The sequence below is a fragment of the Callionymus lyra genome, chromosome 15 (assembly GCF_982586985.1).
Source record: "Callionymus lyra chromosome 15, fCalLyr1.hap1.1, whole genome shotgun sequence".
NCBI lineage: Eukaryota > Metazoa > Chordata > Actinopteri > Syngnathiformes > Callionymidae > Callionymus > Callionymus lyra.
The window spans coordinates 22,336,629-22,352,395 of record NC_141832.1 but is presented as its reverse complement, the minus strand read 5'-3'; the positions used below and the strand labels follow the sequence as shown (position 1 = coordinate 22,352,395).

At 36.0% G+C, this 15,767-nt stretch overlaps 1 protein-coding gene and 1 non-coding gene across 2 annotated transcripts; both read right to left on the bottom strand.

Moving 5' to 3' along the window:
- Positions 1–6,041: 6,041 nt before the first annotated feature.
- rprml (reprimo-like) lies at positions 6,042–6,917 on the bottom strand. The gene has a single exon (XM_087809409.1). The coding sequence runs from the start codon at positions 6,886–6,888 to the stop codon at positions 6,439–6,441; it is 450 nt and encodes a 149-aa protein (XP_087665535.1). The 5' UTR covers positions 6,889–6,917; the 3' UTR covers positions 6,042–6,438.
- Positions 6,918–10,441: 3,524 nt separating this feature from the next.
- Positions 10,442–10,514, bottom strand: trnav-aac (transfer RNA valine (anticodon AAC)). Its single transcript has one exon. It is a non-coding gene; the product is annotated as a tRNA-Val (tRNA).
- Positions 10,515–15,767: the final 5,253 nt, after the last annotated feature.

Below are 15,767 nucleotides of genomic sequence, written 5' to 3'. Positions count from 1 at the left end.
GTTTCCTTGTCAGCGTTTTTGTTACTTGTTACTTACTTGTTTTTCGTGAGTTTTGTTTTGACTTCTATTCTTTTTCCCCTAAGTGGATTGTGCGTCTTGCTGCCCTGTCGGAACCTACCCCCTTGTTTTCCCTCGACAATCTTTTGTCTTAGATCTTTATTTTTTTTTAATTAACATGCAAATACTCACGTTTTGAATTTTCCCCTTTGAAATTACAGTTTGGGCTGCAAGATGGCAGTAGTCATTACGTCCTCTGAAGCTAAATAAACATTGAAATCCTGCAAGATCCCAGCTATGACTGAGGACAAGAGGATACAGGCGACTCCAGACTTTTTTTAAGCTGATGTTTAGATATAATTTGGTTTCTTATACAAAAGAAAGTATTTGTATATATTCTTGTTCCTTCACTATCACAATATATCGTATCTTGCCCCGGCAGATTGATTGCAGCCGTACATCCAATGAGCAAAATAAATAAATTGTGCAACATGGTGCACATTAGCATCAGCCTTCTTCTGTTCATACAGGTCTATATTGAACTATCTGGTCAGAGTGTATCTTATTTTGATTGAGAGGTGCAGTAATACTAATGGTATTTTTAATATGCATGTTGTTAACTTGCTTGTGGGTTTTTGTGAAAAGTGTTTTAATGCAAATTTGTCATGTATTGAGAAGGGTTCAGGTTAAAGCTAGAGGTAAAATGTCAGTGCTGAGTGTAAATTGGTCAAATCCCTCCCAGTTTTACGTTCATTGAAAAAAGAAAACTGAATCAAATATATGTAACCTGTAAATGTTATTTTTATATTTAATATCCAGGCAATTTCCTGAGACAAGACACTAAGGCTGATTTCATGAAATGGGAAATTGAACGATGCTCAGGTTTTGTTAGCAGAAGTGATAATTGTTTTGTTTGTGTATTTTTGGGGGGTCATTTCTTTTTTCTTTTTTTTTAATGGAAATGATTATCTTTCTTGTGACAACTGTGAAATAAAGGGTCACAAGATAAAGGTGAATGTTTTCTATGATTTTCTTTTGTTTTTTCTTATAAGTTGTTTGCTCATGTTTTCAAATAAATATTAATGTTAAATCATGGTTACAAGAGCATGACAGAAGATATAAGGAACTTAAAACTAGTGTTTTACTTTGAATCACCCGCACCGCCCAGCAATAATACAAGGAAGTCCATCAACTGCCTGAAGTAAAGCTGACGTTGTTTCATGTAATTTGTATTTTGTGATGTTTAATAAGCTGAAATATGTATATATATATATATATATATGTACAGAGTGTATCCACATTCTAGCCAATAAATGTTCCATGCTCCTCCAGTCATAAATAAGTTAATGGTTTAGATATTGCCAATGTAAGTCAAACTGGAAGTAGAAGAGCAGCAGAACCTGGAGAGAATCTTTTGAAAATGGTATTAAACGATTGAAAAGGTTACAATGAATAAACAAAAGAAAAGTGTTTTTTTTAAAACAAAATAAGAGTTTGCAGGACTTCAGAAAACGAACCAAAAAAAACAACAAAACTTTTATGCCTTTACAATTAAAAAAAACAAACAAAAAACAGCTAAGGCTTCTTACTGCAACATAACATTCAAAACCTTCCGAAATCCAGATGAATCTCAAGAGAAATACCTATTTCTTATCTCACTATCATGTTCCCTGAAATTTAAATTCACCCTTGTGTTATCTCAGGGTCAAGGTGACCCAAAGGCCTGAAAACAAATGTGTTTGTTGTATCCCTTGTGTTGTCTCTGGGTCAACTTGAACGACCTCTCTTGCTTCCATAGATACATATTCAGTGGTCGAGGTCGTCAACCTTGACCCTAAGACATCACAAGGGATACCACAATAAAAATCGGTAAAATCATTCAGAGATTTCCAGATGTTTCTTATCACATTTTTGCTGATGACATCCAGCTCTACTGCTCTTTTGATCCAACTGAGCCCCAAAGGCTGAGCAGCTTAGTCAATTTTTTGCTAGAAATTAAACAATGGCTGAGTGAAAACACTCTACAGCTAAATGTGGACAAAACTGAAACACTGGTGATTGCTCCTGATGATAAGGTTCCAGGGTTGAGTCAGTACTTGGGTGACTTAGGTCAGTCTGTCAAACTGGGCCTGAGAAACCTGGGTGTTGTATTTGATAAAGACATGTCTCTTGTTCGACACTGCAGAAAACTGACCAGAAACTGTTTCCTTCAACTGAGAAAAATCTCTAAACTTAGGAAAATGTTGTCGGAACATGATCTGGAGCTTGTAATCCATGCGTTTGTTTCTTCTCGTCTGGACTATTGTAACAGTTTGTTTTCATGTCTTAACAAGAAGGATCTGTCTCGCCTGCAGTTAATTCAGAACTCTGCAGCGAGAATTCTAACCCGCTCAAGTAGAAGAACTCACATTTCTCCGATCCTTAAAACTCTTCACTGGCTTCCAGTTTCTTTCAGGATCAACTTTAAAATTCTGGTTCTTACTTTCAGAGCTATTCATGGTCAGGCTCCTCCTTACATCAGTGATCTGATCCAGCCTTACACCCCAGCTCGTGCTCTGAGGTCTGTGGATCAGAATCTACTGATGGTTCCTCGCACACGGTTCAGGACCAGAGGAGAGAAATCTTTTCAGGCTGTTGCTCCTAAGCTTTGGAACAATCTTCCTCTCTCTTTGCGCTTGATAGAGTCTACTGACTCCTTTAAGAAACATCTTAAGACGTTTCTATTTGTTTAGGCTTTTCCTTGCTTTTCTGGAACTCCTGTGTTGTTCTCAGTATTATCTTGTTCTTTAAAGTGTATATACTTGTTTGAGTATTGTTTTGTTTGTTTAAGCGCTTTGTGACCCTGGTCTGGAAAAGCGCTATATAAATAAATATTACTTACTTACTTACTTACTTACAAACACATTTGTTGTCGGTCCACCGGGTCCACCTGACACTGAGATAAAACAAGGGTTAATTGTCTGAAAGAAACAAACACCTGACTTCCTAGTAAAGGGATAATAGCGATACAAACGTTTATTGACATTTCATATATTTTATGTTAATAAATACATTTAATTTCTAAAGTTGTTCCCCACAGAATTAAACGATGATAGTTCCGTTTTAATGTTTGGTTCTTAGTGGCTAAACTCTTATTGTTTCCTGAGTTTTTATTTATTAATGTTGTTTTTTTCCCGGGTAGTTTTTAGGAAGCTGATGTCAGAGCATGCCGGTCCAGTGCACGCCAGTGTCCAATGTGTGCTGGCTGAAAGGGCTCATGTGTGAATGCATGGGTGTGTTTGTAAGGATTCATCTACCTCAGCTCCCCTAACAAGTTCTGAAATAATAATGAGAACATTAGTTGGTTCTGAGGTGCAGGGGCTGCGGCGAAGGGGGAATAAATGTAGGACGAAGAATAAATTGGACTGAAATATGATGTAAAAGGTAATATCTGAGGTCCAGCATTAAAGTTTTACTGGCCAACTCTTCTATATTGACTAGAAAGGTAAATCAGAGAGTGCAGTTGGTCCTTTTCTATATTCCTTTTTTCATCCAATATTATTAACATAATATTAATCTATCTGTATATGAAAAAAAACTTATTTTCACCAATAGTTCAACTGAAATCAGCTTAATTGGTGGCGGTACAATTCAGTAGTAATGGTCTGAAGCTTCACGAAACAGTGTCATGTTGTTTACTGGTCAGTAGGTGGCGCCATCAGTTTAAAAATGATGTGATGTTTTATTAGAACAGTTGTTCAAAACAAAGGAAAATATAGCAGAGACCGCCATCTAGTGGACTCTGACAATAATGACATTGCTTCATGAAGCTTGATAACACAACCTCAGGCTACAGTGACCAACACATCCCCCTCAATCTGTATTTTTGTCCCCGAAAAAAAGTCATCTTTTACACTTAAAAAAATATATATATATAAATATATATATTTCATCTGTCATTCAATCCTCAAGCAAAACGATGGAGTCACCATCAGGAGCAACTTATAGTACTCCCTCTAGTAACTCTTGAAAGAGCAGGTACTCTGAACTGCAGTTTGACCCCTTCTTTTCATCTACTGGTATAACCCTAATGTACAGGTATACGAGAGTCTACTCCAGCTTGTGGTTCTCCCACTCTTGGCTGATCCAGAATGGAAAATAATCCAACCCTTCTCAAGTGGATCACTGCTGGAGCCTGGAGTCCGTGTTGAGGTAAACTTTACTTTAGTTGGTACTTCTCCGTCTTGCAAAACAACTAATTCCCAACCAGAGAGGAAGTTCAATATCCCAAGAGCCCGTCTAGGAATCTTTCCAACAATCTTTTTTTCAACATTTCTGGACATTCCTTTCACTAATAATCCCTTACAATCTGGACGCGGTTTGGTGAAGTAGATCATTTCCTGGCCGTGGTCCTCCTCCATTTCTTAGGGTCTGAATGATCAGGGAAGGGTAAGTGCTGTTCGGTTTTGTATTAAGAAGTTTTATGATTCGCTTTTTGTCTGGTTCCTTATCTTGGACCTTCGTTTTCATGGAAGACCCTACAGGCCCAGACAACATAGGGCACTCATTGCAAATGTGGTTGCCTGGTTTCAGCTTAATGGTAATTGTTAGCACCAAATTAAAAGTCATCCCACTAAACTTGATCCGTTATCCTTCAGATCCTTTACGCTGTCATTATCACGGTACAAGATTAAGTTACAGCGGAGATGTAGCCATGGATGTGTACAAAGAGGCCAAAGGGGCCTCACTTCAGAGTCATCACAGTTGAGGGCCACTAAACTTCGACTCCTGTAAGGCTCAAGATGACGTAAGTACCTTGAAGGAGTCGATCATAAATGGCCGACTATGTATTCAAAAACAATATTTCACTCATCAAATGATGGTTATGGAAAACTGAGAACACACTCAGTATGGTGACGACAAATCTAGATCTGTTTTTATACAGCAATGATTTTTATTTGCTCCGGCTCTTAATATTTTTTATACACCATTGGTGTATAATTATATAAATCTATGCTGATAACAAATTAATGAAATTCTCTCGAAAACGATGCTTAATGAAATGAAAGAGAGAGCAGCACACAGAGGCATCTTGTACGTAGTGGCTGACGTTCATATCCAGGCGTTATTCGGTGAAAAGGGTAAATAATCAGATCTCTCTTTTTATGGTGAATATTAGAGCTGCGCGCCATCCACGGCAGTTTTATTTTTACTTGTCTGTAATGCTTGTTGTGGGGTTTAAAAAGATTCACATTCTTTTGAAAGCATTTTTAAAAGTGAATTTTTCATAGTCATGATTATTTGTTAACATAGAGATGTCAATTCTTCTATGTTTCTTCTTATTTATTTTAATATAGATGTTCATTGGCCGTGTGCAGGTGCAATAGCAACTATTCATAACTTCCCCGATAATAAAGTTATATTTGGTTCCCATTAATGTCACCTATTCCCTTCTGCTATGAAACAAAAACACATTCATAAATAATTGAATACACAGATGCCCCAAATTGAACCTTTTTTTTATCAAACTACTGAAAAAGCATTCCTTAACGCGTCAGGCTTTTCTCGACATTTAAAACTGTGTTTAAAGTAAAGAACATTTATATTTCATATTAAATATGTGATTTCTCTACTTAAGGACGTTATAAGACATGGACATGGAAAAAGCAAAAGTGACATTTAGGTAATGTTATGACTGGACGGTTGGCTTTACAGTCACAATATCTTGCTAAAATAGAACGTTTGGTTTTAAATAATTTACTTGTATTGTAAAGACAATTTTACAGTTCAAGTTGTCTTGTTATTCTTTTACTTTCTATTTAAAACTCAAAACCATGCCAAAACTTGCCTAAAAAATATCTAAAATATGAATCTCTTGAGTGGATTAAGTGCATTGTTATTTCCTTTGACCACAATAAAATAAATAATGAAAGAAAAAACGAAATAACCCGGAGGAAGCTGGAGAAAGAGATCCAGTATTATACAATGGCAAAGTGACAATAGGGTCGTTTTTTTTGTGACACTTTAATTTCATGCTGCTTCAAGTTTTCATTTGTTACAAAATATTCCATGCAGCTTCATCAAGTGGTTCCAAAAAGTGCAAAAAAAAAAAAAAACAGGTCCAACTTTTTTTTTTTTTACAGAAACCAGCGAGCATGCCACACATGAACAGAGTCACTCCATAGAGACGTGCAAAGGTCGGTGCTGAAACCACCGGACTGGGATCATCGAGATTAGAAAAAAATATATATATTCCGTCAACTCCACGAAGTAACTGACAGTCATGCTCTTCAAGACATTCATCACTGGTGAAATAACGGTGTCGAGGTAACTTGTAAACGTCTCGTTTTGGCAAAGTTTACTCAAGCATCAACAGGTCGGCACAAGTCTCTTTTACGCACAGGTTTTACGCACAAATCTGGGTTGTGATATCCTTCCTCACTGGGACCCCAAAAGTGAGTTCTAGCTCAGCCCGATCATCACCGTCTCCACGTCCTTCGAGGGTCTCCGGTCCTTCACCAGAAAGTTGATCATGCTCTCCGACTTGATCATCAGGTTGCAGCCCAGGAAGAAGATGCCGAACATGACGGTGAGCGAGAGCACGCACAGCACCGCGATCTGGACCACCCTCATGATGAAGAGCTTGTGCTCCTCCTGGAGCAGCACCAGGGACCCGCCGCCGCCGCCGCCGCCGTCCGCCGTCAACGCGCCGCCGCCGTCCGTGCTGTTGCGCGAGAAGTTGTGCGTGTCATTCCCGGTGAAGAAAGACGCGTCGAACATGGACATGTTCATCGCTCCTGGCTGGAGGAGGAGAAAGAAAAAAAAAAGTCTTTCCTCTCCAAAACGACGCAGAGACTCCGGATGAGAAAACGCGTGAGTTTTGGAGTGTGTTAGCTCCACGTGCACGCGCATCCCCAGGTGAGAAACGACGCGCCCCCCCTTTTTTTTTGTGTAACGAGAGACAGTCCGTGCGCACCTTTGCGCGTCTTTTGTGCCAAACTCTCTGGTGCGTTCGGAGGGATGATGATGATGGATTCCCCCGAGGACCACTCGTCAGTGGAGAAGGTGGTCACGTGACCTGATTCGATCCCAGCCAACAGCAGCACAATATAGATTTAAATTCACGCATTCTGTTGACTTGTCATTTGTTTTAGTTTTGTTTTGTTTCATTCTGTATAACGCTTACGCACTATTTGTTTGAGTATAAAGACACGGCATTTAAATGATTCCAACATCCTAAACGTAAAACACACACAAGACAGTTTTTCATTATTAATGTAAACGCAAGTCAATGGGTTTCTCCAAGTCCCACGTGACACAGGAGCTCTCCACCTATGTGTCGTTTACATTGAGGGACATATAGAAGTGAGTTCAAGAATGACATAAACAGGATTATTATATGCCATTTTTATGGTCATTTCTCTTATTTTAGTTCAGTATATTCATCTCTTTTTATTCCATTCGTTATTATTTCATTTTTTTATTTTGTACAACAACTTCTTGGGTTGTGTTTACAACACTGGCAATGAAAGTTTTCTGATTTTCATTCAGTTAATGTTGTTGTTTTTGCCATTATACTATAAGTGCAAAGTTCAGTCTTAATCTGTCAAAGTTTCTGATGACAGTTACTTGTAAAATGTGTCAAAATGTATTTTGAATTAAAACTGTTATTATGAGCATATTGGAAGTCATTATAAATATAAATCAATCCATTTTCAATCATTATTTAACAAGGACATTTTACCATAGTTCAGTAAGACCCACAAATGATAAAATGTTCTTTTAGTATTAACAGATTAATTTCATGAAAAAAATTATGTTGATATTCCCGTAATTGATACATTCATAAGCGTATTTTCTTGTACATTAAATACCACCAGATAACCTTTTTTTATGGTTATTTAAAATATGCTTTTTCTCCAGATGACAAGACTTACAGCAGGTTTCAAGTACTTCAAGTACTACCTTATTTTAAGAGACAATATTTCAAGCAGACACATTTTTTGCACAAGGGTCCTGATAGCTAGACCAACAGCTTTAATTATATATTTTTCTTGTCTTTTGTCCAACTTTAAGGTATAATATTGTGGAGGACATTTAAACAGTATACTTGGTATCTTAGCTGGCAGGACTAGCATAGTCATCCTTGGGAAAAATGTACAAGGTTGTAGCTTTAATGTGAGCAAATGAGTATCTTAATTATGAAAATAAATACTAATAAAACTATAATTAAAATATAGAATCATCAAGTGTTAAATTATTTTAATCTCTTTTTAAATGTGTGTCATTTCTTAACATTTACTTTGGTTAAGTTTTCTTATTATGACCCAACTATTGACTCAAGATTTATACTCTCCATACACGTTTGATTTTTTTTAGTTGGATTTTCCAAATTCATTGTTATTTAAAATCCCCGCTTGATAGAAATTATTGCATATTGCATTTTATAAGAATTGTCAGTGACCTAAAATATTTCTATTACGTTTTTTTTAAATGGAATACTAAACAAGTCATAATTATTTCAGTGGATGTGACTCGGTATTAATCGCATCATCAAAAGTATAATCTGTTGCATGTTGAAGTCTGTTATCTCTAAAGATGAAAGCAGGTCAGGCGAGACTATTTCCATGCTAAAATCTTTGTAACACCACATTCTCCTATCAATAATCCCCCCGGAGACTCAACACTTAACGCTTTGCCATTAAACTCCGGAAAAACATCCAGTTAAATGAGATCAATATGAGGCGCAGCGTGATATATGCACCGACGAAAAAAGAACCTGGTATTTATAGTTTTAGTCCTGTTGCTGCGGAAACTGTCAGCACAACTCCATGCCCACCACACAGGGACAACTATCACAGCGTGCCAGAGACGGGGACATGAATTAATAAACTCTGATCGACGCCTGGCAAATATTTATCTGAAATATTGCCTTCCGAGATTTCAGGCTTTTTGAGAGGTTTGAATAACTCAATGAAGGGCTGACAGATCTTACTGTTATTGAATGGTGCATATAAATACACCTCTGTCAAAAGTCGCAACAATTGATGAAGCCTGGGAATTCAGTGACGTTTTTTGATGTGAGCATGTATACAATAGACAATTCACAATTACCATTAATTTCATTTCATTAGACTCTCACGCAAATCTTCAAATAAGGCGCTTCCAAAACTGTAAGAGCAGCAGCTTTTTTATCCAAACAATTCCTGCCAAGATCTTTTAAGCAGGCCGGGTAGGTTTTCAAGTCATGTCTGTCTCAGGCATGAATCCACCTGCTTGTACTAAGACTGGGAGATTACATTGCCGCTATCTGACTTGCAAATGTGTGCTTATTTTTCAGAGCTTTCTGAAGATGTCTCAGAAAAGACTCTGCAACCTCTCCCTCAAAAATACAACATATTTTTCATCTTAATATCAGAATCAGAATCAGAATCAGAATCCTTTATTTGTCCCGCGAGGGGAAATTCGGTTTAAACAGCAGAGCAATATACATAAAATAAAAACACCCAGAAATAAAAATAAAATGAAAAAAAAATCTAAATAGAATAGAATAAATCAAAGTTCTGTATGACTCTTGATGAACGAAAATTGAGCTACTAAGTATTTCTTATGGAAACCTCTTCTGATAGCTGATAGATGTGCATTTTATTTTATTTTAATTTTTTTGTTACTATTATTATTAATCCTTTATCTCTTGAAAATGTGGAAATGTTCTTAATGGTATTAAAACTGGAAGAACATGGATCATTTTCCCAAGTCCAGTAAGTTTTATCTATTTGTTGAAACTTTCATTTCTGAGTGTTCTTTTAATCTTTTTAAACCCCGACATATATACATATTTTTTTAATTTCCAAAAGCCACATTTTCAAAACTTCTGAACTTAAGTTTGGCAACATTTTTATCCATTTTCGAAGCCTTAAAGTGATAGTTCACCTAAAATTACAACTCATTTTCTACTGTCTACACTGGAGGCGCTCGGGATGTTCACCCAGAGTACTTCCTGTCTGTTTCGCTGGTTATTCTTTAAACTTCTGCTCTGAACAACCTTAGAATAAAGACTTGTTTAAGTTACTCTGGAACAATTCCTCTTGTCTTGCTTCAATTAAAGATGAACGGTAGAGACAAGCACCATGAGGACAAAGACAACCCAGCTTCAGTCGCTACATTAAAATGAACAAACATTTTTGCCTATAATTTTAAAAAGGAATAGATTACTCTAAAAAAGTCATCATGAGGGTAAGTAGAGAATAAGTGATGGTTCAATTTTGGGTGAACTATCACTTTAATATTTTTGTTATTATTTTAATCTTTTTAGACCCAAGCATCGTGTTTAATTGTTTTTCAGACAAAAAAAACAGGTTTCAAACATTTCCACACATTTTTTTGAGTTTCAGATAATCATCTGGACTTAAAATGTTCATGTTGCGGAAAATGATCAAGAGTCGTATTTGAAAATTGCAAAACATGTTTCCGCCCGGTCTCGAACCGGGGACCTTTCGCGTGTTAGGCGAACGTGATAACCACTACACTACGGAAACTGATGGACGCTCTATGAAACTGACGAGCGACACTTTATTTTGATGCGATATTCTCTGGTCAACCGTCTAAAACTAAAAATAATTCAACATGTCCCGACAGTGAGTCGCAGATCACAGTCTGGATCTCTGGTTCTATTGCTTATTTTGTGTCTTAACTTATTTCATTCATTTATTTATTTATTATACTGACAGTACCAACAATCCTTTGTTTTGTTTACAATATTAGCAATAAAAGTTTGTGATTCTGAAAATATATATATATATATTTATTTATTTTTATTTTGAAGATTTCTGAAAATTACCATTTCAACATTTCAACAATATTTCTTTTTGTTCAAATTGTCTTTTTAGACCAAGGCACTGTGGGTTATTTTTCAGATTTAGGACCTGATTTTTTTGTAAAAAAAAAATCCATTTTTTGAAACCTTTATATTTGGGCATCATTTTAATATTTTTAGACCCCATAATTGTGTTTGTATTTGTTTTCCAGATTTCCAAAAAATCCCAAAACCTTTCAAAAAACTGATCCATTGGGACATGAACCTTGGTATGACTGCATTTGTATCCAAGTCAGTGGCAGCTGCAGTTATGCTGAGTTGATATTTACCACCACATTGTACTAGTTAAAAATCTTTAATTTATTATTTAACATGTAGGACATTTTGAAGAGAGAATGCTGTTTTGATATAATGGTTGTATTCACAAATCTGCAATATCTTCATTATGGAACAGAAGGGATGATTTCATTTGAAAAATGGGTCACAAACATATAATATTAGTATATAAGTATATATATATATAGTTTAAAAGGTAAAATAAATTGCCTTTTTCTACTGGCATTGATGCTAAAATTCCATTTGCCCCCAAAAAAACCAAAATCAAGTAAACACGCAGAGCATTTGTTGTGTTTTCCGTGACAACACGTGTTGATCTATCAGCGTCAGCAGGCTAATTAAAAAACACGTTCATCTCTGGATAGCAGCTTAACTCTAAAAATAAAAGACATGGAATTCCACTGAGCCTCATGTTTGTGTGCAGACGTGTGCAAACACTGATAGCTGCCACTGTCTGGTGGACTCCCTCACATCGACCAGAAGCGACACGCTGTGTTCATCAATTAATCTCATTAGGATTTTCCATTTGATGATAAACCAGCAAGTCGATGTCTTCAGATGAGTTCAGCGCTGTGACACATGATGGAGAGAAGAACTGTGCGAGAGAAGATGGAGGTGACACAAAGAATCTGATATTTTGTTGGATTTTAAAGGGAGTTTCACACACGTTTTTCTTAACTTTCCTTCATAAACCCACCTGTCGCTGCATCCTAACTTCTCTTCTGTCTCTGGTGCCCCGCTGATGTCACGCCTCCAGAGACCCCCGGCCGACCACCTACACCATCACCACAACTGTATACCATTGTGAGCTGTGACTTGTTGCTAGGCAACCATGGACCTTCCAGCCCATTGGCAGTTGGCCAGTGAAGTTATTTTAGCTAAGAGGAGATGGAGGAATCCACTGGGCAGGGAAGGATGGGGATTAGAATTAGAGGGTAGTGCCTTTTTTCCCACCTTACAGGAGGCATCTGGCACCCATAGCAACACAAACTCCTTAGCAACATGGTGGGGGTGTTAAACTTTGCACCTTAGATTTCAACGGATGGGTGTCATCGATAAAAGGAGTGACAAAGCTCAGGTGTCTCCAATAAACCAGCTGTTAACTGTTGTTGCTTTTCTTAGATTCATTTTAAAATGAACGCACATTTAAAAATATTTCAAATGATTCAGATCAACATAAAGACCATGTGGCTATTGAGCTGTGGATCGGTCTGCAACAAAAACAAAACAAAGTAAAAGTACGAATCTCTTTAAGAGAGGTAGAAAAAAGAATAGTATATGGAAAAGAAAGTGTTATAACTGAGGATTATGATAAATCTATAAATGGAATATAGAAAATAGAATTGAGGATTATGTTGCATATGGTACATATTTGCGGGGATACTTATGGGTACTTATTAATTTTATATATTGTGTAAATGTGTATGGATATCTCCTTATATATATAATATACACATATACCCTGTATATTAAACCATGTTATATTAGGGAAATACTGTTTTGTAGTGTTATTAATGAACAGTAGTATATGTTATGTTATGAATTGATAAGGAGGTTTATTTTTTGTATCTAAATAGATGTCAGTGCAGAATCATTTAGAGTGTTTTATTTAAAACTGTAAAATAGTTTAAAAGTTTAAAAAGAAAAAGTTTATTACACATTCTTACTCCTTTTTCTGTGTTCTGTGTTACGTTGTTTGCTTTATTTTTACATTTTATTAATTAAGTTATCTATTCATTTACTTGTTTATTTTGTCCGTGCAAACATGTGTTATACTTGTTTGAAATAAGGCATTTATATTAGAGACAGTTGAGAAAACTTATTATATAATTATGCAACATTCCGACCAAGATTAGAGTTACTTCTAAAGTAGGTATTTATTGTTCAAAATGTCAGAATTTTGACAATATGACCTTGTTTAAACGGAGAAACTGTGAACATATCACACTCTCACACCCTCACAAAAATAAAGTGTGTATGTGATCATGAACGCAACCCTTGTTACTTTTGACTATTTTGCATATTGTTCTGTCGGAATGTAGGGTACATGTATTACTTGTCAATTGAAAAAAACTAATAAACTTAATGTCTATTTGTCTGACTGATAAGATCTTTTCTGGAGCTTCATCTGGACGTATTACTAGTGATGGTCTGATGAAGCTTCATGAAGCAGTGTCATGTTGTTTACAGGTCACTAGGTGGCGCCATCAGTTTAAAAATGATGTGATGTTTCTTTAAAACAGTTGTTCATAACAAAGGAAAATAGTGCAGAGACCGCCATCTAGTGGACTCTGAAAATAATGACACTGCTTCATGAAGCTTCAACAGCCCATCACTACATATTACAGTTTCTTTACTCACTTGTATGGCTCCTAACCGTTTGTGTTGACAAAAATCAAACAAGTGAAATAAATAACCGAACCACTTTACTTCATCTAACACAGCATACATCCAAATGACAAAAATGAATATTGGTAATTTGACATTATTTAAGGGTTTACTTTCTTCAATTATTTATTTAAAAACCCATGTGAAATTAAACTGTATTCAGTGATTTTCTCATTAAAAATGGTTCTTACATCCACAGCATATATTAAATTCAACATTATTTAGCATAATATGTCATTTTAAAAGGGAATAGTATCATTACACTGTAGATCATACTTACATTTGTTCTATGAAAGAGTGTTTGTATATATAATATACGGTATATACAAGTTATATAATTTATGATAAGGCTTTTCTCAAGTAGAAGGAGAAGCGTTTTCTACTTTTTCCTTCCATGGAAGACTCCAGGAAAATCCATTAAACAGTGCTCTCTGCCGACCCTGTCTGATCTTGTTCATTTTTTAAGTAGCCGAAGCTCCTGACTGCGGTAAGTGTGGAACAATAAAATGAAGTAAAGAATCCATATTTTTGCCTTTTGGCTCCGCTCAACACCAGGCCGATGTAGTGTCTATATCGTAAGTGGAGATGCAGAATCTGTCGATATCCCTCCTCTCCATCCCTCGCTCCCAAGCATTCCAGTGAGAATTGACTTGAAGCGCTGCAGATCACAGCAGCACAGCATTTGCGAAAGCAACGTAAAGATCTGGTTTGTTGCCCCTTTTTTCATCTTCTTATTCTTATCCGTAAAGCTAAGAATTCAGAGATTGATGACTGAATGAATTAAAAAAGGGTGAAGCAATATGTAAATATCAATAAATACTGTGAGGGGTAAATTAAAAGTTCAGTAAGTTATATATGCAACTGTAAATAAATGATTTATACAAATGATTTTAATGTGGGTAAAAATATGAATTTCAATATTATACATACATCTTTGAATAGAATACTTTAATAGTAAAACTGAGTGGTTAGCAATAGAAAATCTAATTTAATATTTTTAATGTGTAAAAATGGAGGCATATATAAACAAATGTGTGTGATATTATCATTTTATACAAACTACACCTGAAAATAAACATCAGCTGAATTTAAGAATCCAAACTCAGAGACTTTTGTGTATTCAGATCCCACCAATTGACCTCTCTTTCTACTATGGAATCAAAAAGCAGAGATAAACTATGAACAGACTTGTGCTTGAAAGATACCTCGATCCGCAGATGGATCTTTAACAGAGGTCAAGCCTCCTCCCTCTAACTGTCCGCTTGAAGCCGTCCTTCCTTTGGTCTTGTTCACGTGTAATTGGCTGCCATTTGACCCGGTCGCCTCTTTTTCCTTCCAAAATGCCACATTCAATCTGAAGGCTCGGTCACCAGCACTGCAGCAGAGGGTGTTTGATAAGTGAATCACACAACTATTAACCCTCTGTGATGATGCTCAGCTTCAGAGTCTTCCACTAATTCCACATCTTTCTTAACTGGTGGAGGACTTTTTGGAGTCTGGTGTCTGTATCTTAGCAACCAGGAATGAGAATAATCTGCAGAGATAGAAGATGGAATAAGTGGACAAGTGCACAAATACACACTCTGGAACACACACTTTTTCTCTGTCACAAGCCATCTCAACTTTGATCACATTTTCTGCTTCAAATCTTCCAGTCTTCATTCTGAAAGTTGCAATATCTAATCAAACGCTTCACTGGGATTTGATGTGGTTTCAAATGACTTTTTATTCTTCCCACTAGGGGTCCTACCACCACAACTCATCACCTCCGTCTATAATCCGTCTCTATTTACCTCACAAAACCCAACAATATATTTAACATTCGTGAATATTTCTTCCTTATTTAGAAGACCACACTCTGATTTATACTCATTCATGTTAACTTTTCATTTACAGCTTTATAAATTCGTTTTTTCATGATAGATAGTTTTCCGTCCCTCAAAAAGTTTTCTAAAAAAAAGGTTTTGAGACATGAATGAAACATCATATGAAACACAGAAAGAAAATATATATATATAAAAAACAAATTACAAATTAAATAGTTATTATTTTAGTCGGCTTTTACGAATAAAACAACCAAAAGTTACAAAACCAAAATATATTTTTAAATTATAATTTTAATGTAGCAAGACTTCAATCAATCATTATAAAGATCGATATTACAGCTGGTATATGGCCTTTTTTCTTGGAAGAGAATAACTTTTTTTTTATTCAGGTGTAACTGAATGGAACACTTATATTATGTCTTGTT

What these genes read in the sequence shown, in the direction of transcription:
- rprml (XM_087809409.1), bottom strand. Translation starts at nt 6,888, where the DNA reads ATGCGCGTGCACGTGGAGCTAACACACTCCAAAACTCACGCGTTTTCT.